The sequence below is a fragment of the Pteropus vampyrus genome, unplaced genomic scaffold (genome assembly GCF_000151845.1).
Source record: "Pteropus vampyrus isolate Shadow unplaced genomic scaffold, Pvam_2.0 Scaffold16, whole genome shotgun sequence".
In the NCBI taxonomy this organism is placed as follows: Eukaryota; Metazoa; Chordata; class Mammalia; order Chiroptera; family Pteropodidae; genus Pteropus; species Pteropus vampyrus.
The window spans coordinates 10,215,911-10,225,414 of NW_011888797.1; the positions used below are offsets into that span (position 1 = coordinate 10,215,911).

Here is a 9,504-nt window from a genome sequence, read left to right on the forward strand (position 1 = left end):
AAATAAAACATGTAATAATTTCAAATTCAATGCATAAGAGCTCTGGGATTTGCTTTGAAATAATCTGGGGTGCGGTGGATGGGTGAGTGGTAGAAAAGATAAAATAAGGTTGGCTATGTATTAATAACTGTTGAAGTTGAATGATGAGTGAAACATCTATTTATTAAACTATTCTTTCTACTTTTCTCTAAGTTTGAAAATCGACATCATAATGTTTAAAAACAAATTCAATGGACAGCTAAAATAGTAGATTAGATACAGCTAAAAAAAATGATAAACTGAAGCTAAATCTAAAGAAATGAACTAGAATTGAGCACAGAGGAGTAAAATGATGTGGAAAATATGAAAAAGCTATTAAATGAAGGCTCAGTGAGAAGGTCTAACCTATGTCTAATTGGAGTTCTGAAGGAGAGACTGGAGAAAATGGAGAGAGGTAATATTTGAAAAGATAATGGCCAGAATTTTCCCAGAATTGATGAAAATCTAAGGATATGAATCATTAGATTCAAGAATCATAACTCCTTAATAGCAGAAGTCAAAAGAATTTCTTACCTAAGTATATCCAAGTAAAACTTAGAACACCAGAGACAAAGTAATCTTAGCAGTAGCCATAGAGAAAAGGCAGATTACTTACAGAGAATAACAGTGAGTTTGATTAACCATCGAAGTCGGATGGAAATGAATGAATGATGTCACACTGGAGTACTGATGGGGAGAATTGACAATCTAAAACTATTTATGAGAACCGTTTTTCAAGAATAAGAATGAAATAAAGTCTTTTCTGGGCCTAAAAATTACCAACAACAGAGTCTAACCCCCAAAAATCTTCTAAACAACATACTTCAGAAAAGAAAAATATGACCCCAGAAGAAAGATCTGAGACCTAAAAACACATCCGTTATGAAAACAGTACTTTATGGGGTGAAATAATGAGGACGATGATAGCTCACTATTTTTTTAAGATTTACCACGTGCTAAGCACACAGTTCTTAGAGCTTAATGGAACGTACTCGTTGAATCTTCTCAACGACATTAAGAAATAGGTATGATTATTATCTCCATCTTACTACCGAAGTCAATGAAACGCAGACACGTTAAGTCACTTGTCTAAAGTCACACAGCTGGTAAGTGAAAGATGTAGGACTCGACCCCAGACTCTATGGCTCCAGAATCTACGGTTTAGACTATTTCATTGATGTAAAATTAAAATTCTGTAAAATAATGTCATGGAAGCTGAGATGGGGGTGGGGAGAATAAAGTCGAAGGCTTCTAATGTCCTTATATTAATCGATAAACCTAAATACCTTGGTTAATTTTCGAGTTTGTTAACTATGCATGTAAAAATGTCAAAGGTAATCATTAAAAGAATAGGAAGAGTAAGGACAAAAATTACACTGGGGGAGAAAAAGCTCGCTTGAATTCATAATAAGAAAGGAAGGAGAAAAAAGCAAAATAGAAAGAACAGCACAGATAGAAAACACAAAATAAGGTCATAGAAATGAATCCAAATATATTAATAATTAGAATAAATACACATGGACTAAGCTCATTGATTAAAAAACAGATCATCAGACTACAAAAAAATTTTCCAGATATTTATTATCTAAAGCATACTTAAAACAAAAAGACCCACAGAGAGGATAAACATGGAAATATAGAAAAAGATTTATCAAACAAATACTAACCAAAAGCAATCTGGTCTCATTGCATTAAATTATCAGACACAGCAGACTTGTAAAGCAAAGGTACTATGAGAAGTAAAAATGACTGCAATTCATTCAGGCGATGTAATAATTCTAAACTTGCTTCATTGGAATAATCTTGAAATAGTTAAAGCAAAATGAACAGAGCCGCAAGGAAAAAAATTGATAAATTTGCTCTCAGCGGGAAAGACTGAAAGGTACATCATTTAGTAATTAATAGATCAAGCAAAGAATATTCACAAGGAATTAGAAGATTTGTATAGAAATAATTAGCAAGCCATCTCTATTAGACAAACGCAGAATCCTGAACCCAAGAGATCATTTTCAAACACATTGATCACCTTCAAAAAAGGGCTATAAAGCAAATGTCAACAATTTCAGAGGAGTAAAACCATTACAGGTCATGTTCTCTAACAAAGGTGCCATCAAGCTAGAAATCCACTTTTGTAAAGCAAATTTTAGTGTGTTTGTCATGTATGACTTTACATGCTTACATAACAGAATGTGAAATTGGAAATTTGGACGGGAGCCCTAAACATGATAGAGATCAGATATCCAAGCGAAGTATGAAACAGACTATGCATGTAAAAATGGAAATTTAAAGTAGGCATCTAAAAATCTGCGAAAAAACCTACCTGCATGGAGGCTATCAAATGATCAGATGAAGGGAAACTAGCCTAGGATGTTTTAAGAGAATTTTTTGGCTTTTTTTATGGGCTGAGTCGCTCCTCCCCAAAGCAAAGGTGGTACCCATCTCTCACATTAAATCTAATTAAAAGGACTTTAGTAGGGGCCATTTGAGGAGCTCAATATATAGCCTGAGAGCTTGCGAGGCACCAAGGTTTGGAGCAAATGGCATTGGCCTGACACAGCAGGGCAGAGAGAGCATGCGGGCCAGCCGTACTCCTCAAGTACAAAGGAGGCTGACAGTTTCCGTGAACCAGGTGTGGGTTAGTGGCGAGAGGGCGGGCCTTGGAGCCATTTTAAATCCCACCCCTGATCTGATGCCCCTCATGGTCTCCTCTCTGTGCCCCAGCCTCAACAGCCAGATGGGTCTTTTGAAACATAAGTCACTCTTCTGCACAGAATCATGCAATGTCTCCCAGTAAAAAGGCCGAGACAAGCCAACGTCCTTGACATGGTCCCTCTGCCCAACTGCTCTTTTCCCAGTAATCCACTGCCTGATCTGCTCCCTTCCTGCAGGTCTTTACTCAGATGTCACCTGCTCCAAGAGTCTACCCTGACTGGTCTACTTAATGTCGCTTAGGGGTCCATACAGAGTGGCTAACAATATAAAGAAAAGCAAAGGGATTGTTGACAAAAGTCGGGTTGATGTAGCTGTTGCGACAGAGGCTTCCAAGATTCCTGTAAAGCCCTACCTTAACCTGGGAGGGGACACGCAGCGACTTATTATTGTTCTTTAAACTGCACACATAAGCTTTATACTGTCTACACGGGTGGTAGTTTTCACAATTGAAAAAGAATGCATCTATCCTGGTTTAAATGCAGGAATACACATTTGGTTTAATATTAGGAAGTCAGTATAATTTACCACATCGACAGAGCAAAGGAAAAAAAATCATATGATCATCTAAATAACTGCTGTATAAATAAATGGTTAATACAACTCAAAACCCATTCATAATTTTTCTAAATTAATGCACATGTGAGGAATAAAGGGGACCCTCCTCCTTAACCTGATAAAAGAGGATCTTCAAAATTCTTTTTCAAATGTTATATTTAAAGGTAAATGTGAGAATCCAGGAGATAAGGGTACCTGCTCTCCCTGTTTATATACGACATTGTCCTGGACAAGTCAGCCAGGATGGTGCAAAGGCAGAAAGAGCTTAGTGGTTAATAATATGAGCTCTGGCCCCAGACTGCCAGAGTTCAAATTCTAACGCTGACCATTCCTTAAGCAAGTTATTTATTTATTTATTTAGGCAAACCTTGGTTGACCTCACAGATTGCAAGGACCTTGTCAGTTTACAATCTCTTATTCTTTTATCTTTTAGGACCTTGTCAGCTTACAATTTCTTATTTTTTTTATTTTTTACACCTATAGCACCTGGTCTTCCGAGGTGGTCTCCCATCCAAGTTCTAACCAGGCCTGACCCTGCTTAGCTTCCAAGATCAGACAGGATCGTAAGCAAGTTATTTAAGCTTTCCACGCCTCAGTTTTTTCTACCTAAAAAAAGGGAGGGGGGTGGAATTATAGCACTTACTGAATAAAGTTCTTGTGAAAATTAAAATGTATGTAAAGTAGAGCAGCCATTATCATTATTTTTAAAAAGCTCCAAAGACTACAAATTATTGCAATTAATTGGTGAGCTTGAGTAAGGCTTCTGGATATAAGATTAATGCACAAAAATTAAAATGCCTCTGTGTATACAAGCAGCAAATTTAGAAAATGTAATTTTTAAAAAGATGCCATTTGCAATAAGCAGCAAAAAAGAGGTTCTTCTAAGTAAATCTAACCCCAAACCTGCATAATCTTTATAGAAGAAAATTATAAAATGTTATTGAGAGATATTGAAGGAAGACAAATTAATGGAGCTGAACACCATATTTATGGGTCGGAAAATTCATTATCGTAAAACTGACCGCTGACCCTAAATTGAGCTGTAGATTCAACGTACTTCCAATCAAAAACCCAACAGGATTTTCCACGGAAACTGACAAGCCGACTCTAAAATTTGTGTGTAAGAGTAAAGGACCTAGAGTAACCAGGGCATTAGCTGGTGGTGGTGGCACTATTGGAGGAGGAGGGGAGGCTACCTGAGCAGATATCAAATTCCTTATAATACCTGGGTAATTAAAGTGTAATATTAGACCAACGGGCAGAAAAGGGAGCCTGGAAACTGATCTGTGCTCCTAGGAGATTTGATGGATACCCATGGTACCACTGCAGGTCACCGGGGAGAAAGGCAGGACCATTCAGTAAAAAGGACTGAGCAATTGGTGATCCACAAGGAGGAATTAAAAATGACCATTTCACACTCAGAAAAGAAATCAACTCCAGGTGGATTAAAGGCGTAAATGTGAAACGCAAAACTAAATATTTTAGACGACTAGAGAAAAGATCATCTTTATGACTCAGCATGGTTTAGGGTTTCCTGAACCAACTCCTCCTGGAACATTCTCTATCTCAGTGAACAGCAATTCCATCCTTCCAAGTCGGTCAGGTCAAAAACTTCGACATCAACCTTAATTCCTCTCTCACGCACCCCACATCCATTCATTCATCTGTTCTCTCAGCTCTGACTTAGACAAATACCCAGAACCCTACTCCGCCATCACCTCCCCGAGCCTCCGTATCACACAATGGCGTCCTCTAGAGCTATGCAGTGCTGCAACCCGGCTCCCCACACCAAGCTATCGCCATCGGTCTCACCGGGATTTTCGTGGTCACCTCCTCACTGCTCTCTCTGTTTCTGTCCCAGCTCCACCCCATCTGTTCTCAACACAGCCAACCGGAAGCAATCCTTTAACCTAAGTCAGACCAGGCCGTCCTCCTGCTGAAAGACCCTCGCTGGGCTTCCCATCTCACAAAGATAAAAGACCCCACCTCGCCCTCTGGTTTCTCTTCCCTCACACCTGTCTGGCCATAGGAGCCTCACCCACCTAGAACAGCACGTGCAGAGGCTCAGCTGGGTGGGTGGAAATGGAGAGAGGGCACGGGTGAGCCACGCGGACAGTAGTGTGCTTAAGGTGCCATCCTAATTCACAGCGCTTGAAAGTTTCTGGAGTGTAAATACTACCACGGCCAATTGTAAGACAGCATTGTGATACCAATCAATCAGTCCAGGGAGATTTAATAATTGTCTCTTATGAGCTGGTGTGATACACAGTTGTGTTTCTCAGGCTAAAGGGTGGGTTTTAAAAAATATATTATTCTTTTTTTAAAAAATATATTATTCTTTTACATTTATGTAGACATTACCATATAAGGTTGTATGTCAGGACTGTTGGGTGATACTTGTTAGATAAACAAGTGGAGGCCCAGAGCAGGGGACAATCTGAGTCTCTCTTCCCTCCCCGCCTCCCCCCGCCCCGGGATCATCCTTTCTCCAAGTTCAAAGGAAAACCCAGAAAGTTCCAGTAGCTGTCTGGTTCCTCGGGTGACAGGGACATGAGCCAGGTGAGGCGGTTTGCCAGGCCCCGGGGACAGTGGAGACGGACTGGGGCGAGGCAAGATGAAGCAAGAGGACCAGAAAAACTTGACATTTTGCAATGAAGCTGACCTGGGACACGGTTGGCAGAGAGAAGCCCCTGCGTGCTAACCGTGGACCCCCATCTGAGCCTTTTATTAAATGCTTGGGAACAGAGCTAGAGCTAGGGAGGTGACCCAGGGTGAGGAAAGACTCTGGGGTTTAGCGACAGAAGAAAACTCTGGATTCGAGCGTCAGATCTGCCTCCTACTACTGAGGGGTCTTGGGCAAACTGTTTCCGACGTGTGGAAATGGAGCTAACGGCCCTCCCCACCCTCACCCCTGTGACAAACAGGTCTGACCTGAAGGACACTATTGATGTTGGACTCTCCAGCCCACCCTTGGCCCCAGATGGTGCCACCGCCAGGCTCTGGGAAGGAAAAATATCAGCCTGCCACCTACTGAGCACTCACCGCGCGCCACAGGTCAAGAGCCTTCACGTGGCACTGCAGAGAGTCTTGCCAACGACTCAGTGAGGGCCACATTATTATATTGTCCCCACCGTACCAGAAAGTGACTAAGGCTCAGAGAGGTTAACAGTCCTGCCTGAGGCCACACTCAGTGGGTGGCTGAGCAGAGCTTTGAATCAGAAACCTGATGTCACTGAGACCAAAGGTGCCCAGGCCAGGGGTGCCTGGGTCTCCTCTTGGCAGATCAGGACACCAGAGGTCTGACTGCCAACCGAGATGGATCGTTTGCACGGTGAGGACAGACTCACCAGGGGATGGGACATTCCCAGCGCTTGGCATAGGGCCTGGAGAAGCAGAGGCCTTTGGTGGTCTGGCTGAAATGAGTCTCTGGGGACAGCCTAGGGTCTTACCCACAGAGGTTCAGGAAGGGGCAGACATCCCACGGGCCTTCCCTGCCCCACCCTTGACCTTTGCCCTGACCTTGAAACAAGTTTGACCGCATGTTGTAGCCCAGGTCATAGTAGTCGGAGAAGACGGAGGCGATTTCCACAGAACTCTGGGTCCTGCTGGGCCACGAGCTTGCCCTCTTCTGGCCCTCGAAAGCTTCGCTAATGGCCCTTCGAGCCTGAGGGGAAAGGGACAGTGAAGAGACGAGGAGGAGGGAAGCAGGGCCCAGCCCCGTATCTCCCCCTTTAGCTCTGACCCTGCCCTCGCCACCCCGTAGCCCGCGCTTAGCCTGCACCTTCGACCAATCCCCAGGGCTGGGGAGCTAGAACGGCTGAAGGCACCTCCACTCCCCCCCGCACCCCACCTCCCACCGCATGGGCTAGGGCATCAGAGATGACCGTGGTGATAAACCGCCTCCTGCCTTGAGCACCTACGGTATACCTCATCAGGAGAGGGCTCTATAAGGTGATATTAGTCCCGCCATTTTATAAATGAGGAAGCCCGTCTCAGGGTGGGGACTCGTCCTGTCACAGAGCCGTGTAAGCCACCGAGCCTGCCTTGCCTCCTAGAATCGAGGCATCGGTTCTAGGTGGCTGCTTCGACTGCATCGAGGCCAACTCATTCCTTGTACCAGTGGGAAAACTGAGGCCCAGAGTGGTTGAGCCCAAGCCTAGGAGCCAAGGAGCCTGGTTTTGTTCCTCTCTGGGCCTCCTAGAAGAGACAAACGACACCTCCCCAAGGCCAAGGGGGCCATGAGAGATAGAAACCATACAGCCAACTTCAAACTGGGACAAGACGCTCCACGTGCAGTGAACACGCTTAGGATTGTGACCTCCCAGACTGGCCGGTTGGTAGGCTCACCACACCTTAAGGTGACAAAGTAGAAGGAACTCAACCTTGTGATCCTGGACCTCCCGCATGCTCAGTGTGACCCTGAGCAGATCGTATTACCTCTCTGAGCCTCAGTTTTACCATCTGTTAAAAAGGAAGCAATGATTCCCGTTCGGCCTACAACACAATGCAGTTGCTATGAGAGTCGAGCAAATGGCTTTGAAAATGTGTCTCAGTATCGTATCCCAGAGCAGGAAGAACCCTTTGCCACCCTGATCTAGTCCAACTGCCTCATTTTACAGATGTAAAGACTAAAGTCCAGAGAGGAAAAGTAACTTATTCAGAGTCAACCAGCACTCAGGGCAGAGCCAGGATTCAAACTCAAGCACTCCGATTCCCAGTCAATGCTGTCCATCATTCAACGCTGTCTTCGTTAGATCTGTGTGAGTTCAAAGCATCAAATTTAAACACTAGACTTAGAACTGCAAAGTCACGGAAGGCCAAGGCTCCAGAAGCTGCTGGCCCAGTTTGGGTCCTCATCCTACACAACTGGGTAAACTCGGTTAACTTCCTTAACCCCTTCCTTGAGCTCCTTATCTCTAAGATGAAGGTAAGAGCAGCTTCCTTGTTGGGAAGATGAAACGAGTTGTTTTTTGTGAAGAGTGTAAGCAGTGCGCAGTGCCTGGCACGTAGCAAGTGCTCAGTGAACACCGCTTCTTGATGATACTGTTACAGGGACTCTGTTCTCAGGAGCGGGTTCCTTTGAGATCCTCATTTATAGGTCTCCATGCAGAACCCTCCTGCCGCCCTCAGCCTCCTGTGCCCTGTGCCGACACCTGTTCCTCGGACAGCAGCTGGTCCACCACGTCGCTCCCGAACTTGTGGCGAATGTTGTCAGGAATGACGCTGCTTCTCTGGCCCTGGGGCCCCAAGGTGGGGTTTTCTTTCAGCCCCTGGCACGGCTGAGCCCCGTCTCGGGAGGTGGCCCTGCTCTCCTGCGAGGAGGATCTGTAGCCCCCCTTCTTTGGGGACCCAGGCTGTGGGTCCATCCCAGGGGAGTCCCTGCTGACAGCTGTGGGTGGCGGACACCGGACTCCCTCCACGTGGGCCGGCCCCAGGGGGCTGCTTCCCCGGTGCAGGGACGGCTGCGGGGAGACTGGGGCCTGGCACTTGAACTTGGAGGTATCCGAGGGGCTGTGGGCAGTTCTCCTGGGGTCCATGTCCTGCTGGTCTTCCTTGCTGTTCACTTGGGCCCTGGGCAAATTGGTCGTACCTGAATAGGGGGAAGAGAGAGGGAGAGAGAAAAGGAGACAGACGGATAAATGTGGAGAAGAAGACAGGAAGGGAGCCAGTGGTGGGGTAGGGAGGAGGGACAGACACAGATTCCGAGCACAAAAAAGGAATGGGAACAGAGAGAAGTCACGGCAGCCAGAAGCATGGGCGAGAAATCGAGAGAGACAAAGAAAGAAAGTAGTTCAGCTACCAAGCCTCGCACAGAACAAGGTCATCCTGCAGAACAAGGTCATCCTGCGGAACAAGGTCATCCTGCGCGGTTTTTGACAGGCCGTGCCTGTCCAGCCTTGAGGCCTGGCTGTCTGATATTCAGCAAGGGGTTAGATCTCTCTGTGCTTTGGTGTCTATGGCTGCATTTGGTTCATTCTCTCCACCCCCCACACCCCCAACCCCTTGAGCCACCCTCCACCCCAGCCTCCCCACAATCTAGTGAAAAAAGCCAGTAGCCATGGAGGCTGGCACAAGGCCTTACTTGACTTGGCCAAGTCACATGGCCGGAAAGGACCAGAGCTGGATCTGGGCCCCGTCTTTGCTCTCCATCCAGAGCTGCTCCCCAACCATCACTTCCCTCCTCTGTTCTCCGGGCTAATCAGGCAGTGCCACCCCTGC

General features: G+C 45.7%; 1 protein-coding gene across 1 annotated transcript in view; it reads right to left on the reverse strand.

Annotated features, from left to right (window-relative positions):
- Positions 1 to 9,504, reverse strand: part of TEX33 (testis expressed 33) — a 17,780-nt gene that overhangs the window by 2,144 nt on the left and 6,132 nt on the right. The window contains exons 3-4 of the mRNA XM_011387409.2: positions 8,439 to 8,875; positions 6,805 to 6,949 (exon numbers count right to left, since the gene is read on the reverse strand). Coding sequence (XP_011385711.1) covers positions 6,805 to 6,949; positions 8,439 to 8,875 — 582 coding nt within the window. The remainder of the gene's footprint in view (positions 1 to 6,804; positions 6,950 to 8,438; positions 8,876 to 9,504) is intronic.